Source organism: Protobothrops mucrosquamatus, unplaced genomic scaffold (assembly GCF_001527695.2).
Source record: "Protobothrops mucrosquamatus isolate PMUCROS unplaced genomic scaffold, P.Mucros_1.0 scaffold5362, whole genome shotgun sequence".
Taxonomy (NCBI): Eukaryota; Metazoa; Chordata; class Lepidosauria; order Squamata; family Viperidae; genus Protobothrops; species Protobothrops mucrosquamatus.
Window position 1 is genome coordinate 11931 of NW_015391224.1, and position 2428 is coordinate 14358.

Consider the following 2428-nt stretch of genomic DNA (forward strand, 5'->3'; position numbering starts at 1 on the left):
GAATAGAATAGAATAGAATAGAATAGAATAGAATAGAATAGAATAGAATAGAATAGAATAGAATAGAATAGAATAGAATAGAATGGAATTACAGGATGGAATAGAATAGAATAGAATAGAATGGAATGAATGGAATGGAATGGAATATAACGGAACGGAACCGAATAGAATAGAATTACAGGATGGAATAGCATAGCATAGCATAGCATAGCATAGCATAGCATAGCATAGCATAGCATAGCATAGCATAGCATAGCATAGCATAGCATAGCATAGAATAAAATAGAATAGAATAGAATAGAATAGAATAGAATAGAATAGAATAGAATAGAGCTGGAAGGGACCTTGGAGATCTTCTAGTCCAACCCCCTGCTCAAGCAGGAGAACCTATACCATTTCAGACAAGTGGCTGTCCAGTCTCTTCTTAAAAACCTCTTTTTAACGTGGTATTTATGCTGTTTCTTCCTATGTTTTCCCACGGGGGTAGCTTTTGAGGCAGGGACAAATATCTAGAATGGGAGACTTTTGCCCATCCAGAGGGAAAAAACAGAAGTCAGCTGAATCCATTCCAGCTACAATCTGTTGCTTCCTCCTCAAATCCCTCCTTTATCTCACGTTCAGCTGTTGAAATCTCCCTTTCCAGAAAGTGTTATCAGCAGTTGTGCAATTGTGTTGAGCAGGAAGCTTGGAAATCTGCAGCTCAAAAGATCTACTGAGATCGTTGGCTCAGCCTGGAAAACAGGAGGTTTTATTTTCAGCCATCTGGGAAGGAATCCCGCAAAGAAAAGACAAAGGAGAAAAGTTTTCAGCTTTAAAAAGAGCCGGTTTCTGTTCAAAATTCAGAACCCAAGTGCAGTTTTTTTTTTCATGCCTGAAGGATACGAGACGACGCTCATTTAATCAACGGAGGGAAAACCCATCAAGGAGAGAAGCAACCTAGAACTAAGGAGAAACATCCTGATAGTGAGAACAATTAACCAGTGGAACTGCTTGCTACCAGAAGTTGCGGGTGTGCTCCATCACTGGAGGCTTTTAAGAAGAGACTGGACAGTTATTGGTCTGAAATGGGATAGGGTCTCCTGCCAGAGCAGGGGGCTGGACTAGAACAGGGCTCCTCAACCGTGGAGGACTACCTGTAATATGCAAATAAAATTGCTGATGCTTCAGGTGAGCAACAGAAATCTCTAGGCCGGGGTCCCCAACCTACGGGCCGTAGTCTAGGACCGGGCCACAGGCTCTTGGCCAGCAGTCCGTGGAAATGGCTGGCCGGTGTGTGCACGCGTGGGTGCGCATTCCCAGGTTGCGGTCACTAGTGCCAGTGGTCCTGTTGGAGCATGCGCGTGGGTGAGAACGGGGCCGCTAGCCCCGGGCAGCTGTGCGCGGCCCATTTGTGCATGCCTGAATGGGCCACTAGTGTCGGGCAAGTTGCGTGGTCATTTGTGCATGCGTGAATGGGCCACTAGCCGCCACGGGGGAGGGTGTGCGTGGCTGTTCGTGCATGCACACGGCACCAGAGAGTGCCGCATGCATGAATGGGGCCGCTAGTGCCGTGCCCGTGCGCATGGCCACGTTTGCGAGGACGCGCACATGCACATCAATTTGGAAGCTGCTCTCCTTCCCTCCGGTCCATGAGCTCACAAAGTTTGGAAACCTCTGCTCTAGGGTACAGATAGTCCTCAATTTACAACCATTCATTTAGCGGCCGAAGTTACGACGAAACTGAAAAAGGTGAAATATGACCGTTTTTCACACTGACGACCAGTGTTGCAGCATCCAGGATCCAAAATTCGGAGGCTTGGCAACTGACTCGTATTTATGACGGTTCCAGCATCTCGAGGTCACATGATCGCCATCGCTAACCTTCCCACAAGCCGGCTTCCGTCAAGCCAAGTCAATGGGGGGGAAGCCAGATTCACTTAAGGACGTCCCAATTCACTTAACAACGGCAGGGGTGGCGAAAAAAGGTCACAAAATGGGGCAAAACTCATTTAGCAACTGCCTTGCCGAGCGAGGGAAATTTTGAGCTCCGTTGTGGTCGTAAATTGAGGACTTCCTGGGATGGCTCTTTTTCATTCCTCTCTAATTTCGAAATTTAAAAGGCACATTTTGTGTGTGGCACACATTTGACTTTTTCCTGCCATTCAACTAGGAACTAATCATCATTAATCCACAGCTAGACATATCTATTTTTTTTCCCAGGATCACCACGACATGCTGTTGGAAATTGAGCGGGACAAAGCCATTACCGACAAGGTGATCCTTATTCAGAAAGTGGTTCGCGGATTTAAAGACAGGTACCTGGGAAAGCCGGCTAATATTTCTTGGTGTGAAACGTAACCTGGGAATTGTTAGTTGTGACCGTGGTCGGGAAGGTTTTCTGTTTCCAAGGAAACCTTGCATGGTTTCCTTTCTTCTGTGTGTCATGGAT

General features: G+C 46.5%; 1 protein-coding gene across 1 annotated transcript in view; it reads left to right on the top strand.

The window, feature by feature from the left end:
• The window catches only part of MYO7A (myosin VIIA), a gene marked incomplete at its 5' end in the record, with an annotated part of 76103 nt that overhangs the window by 10887 nt on the left and 62788 nt on the right, over positions 1–2428 (top strand). The window contains one exon of the mRNA XM_029286838.1: positions 2200–2294. Coding sequence (XP_029142671.1) covers positions 2200–2294 — 95 coding nt within the window. The remainder of the gene's footprint in view (positions 1–2199; positions 2295–2428) is intronic.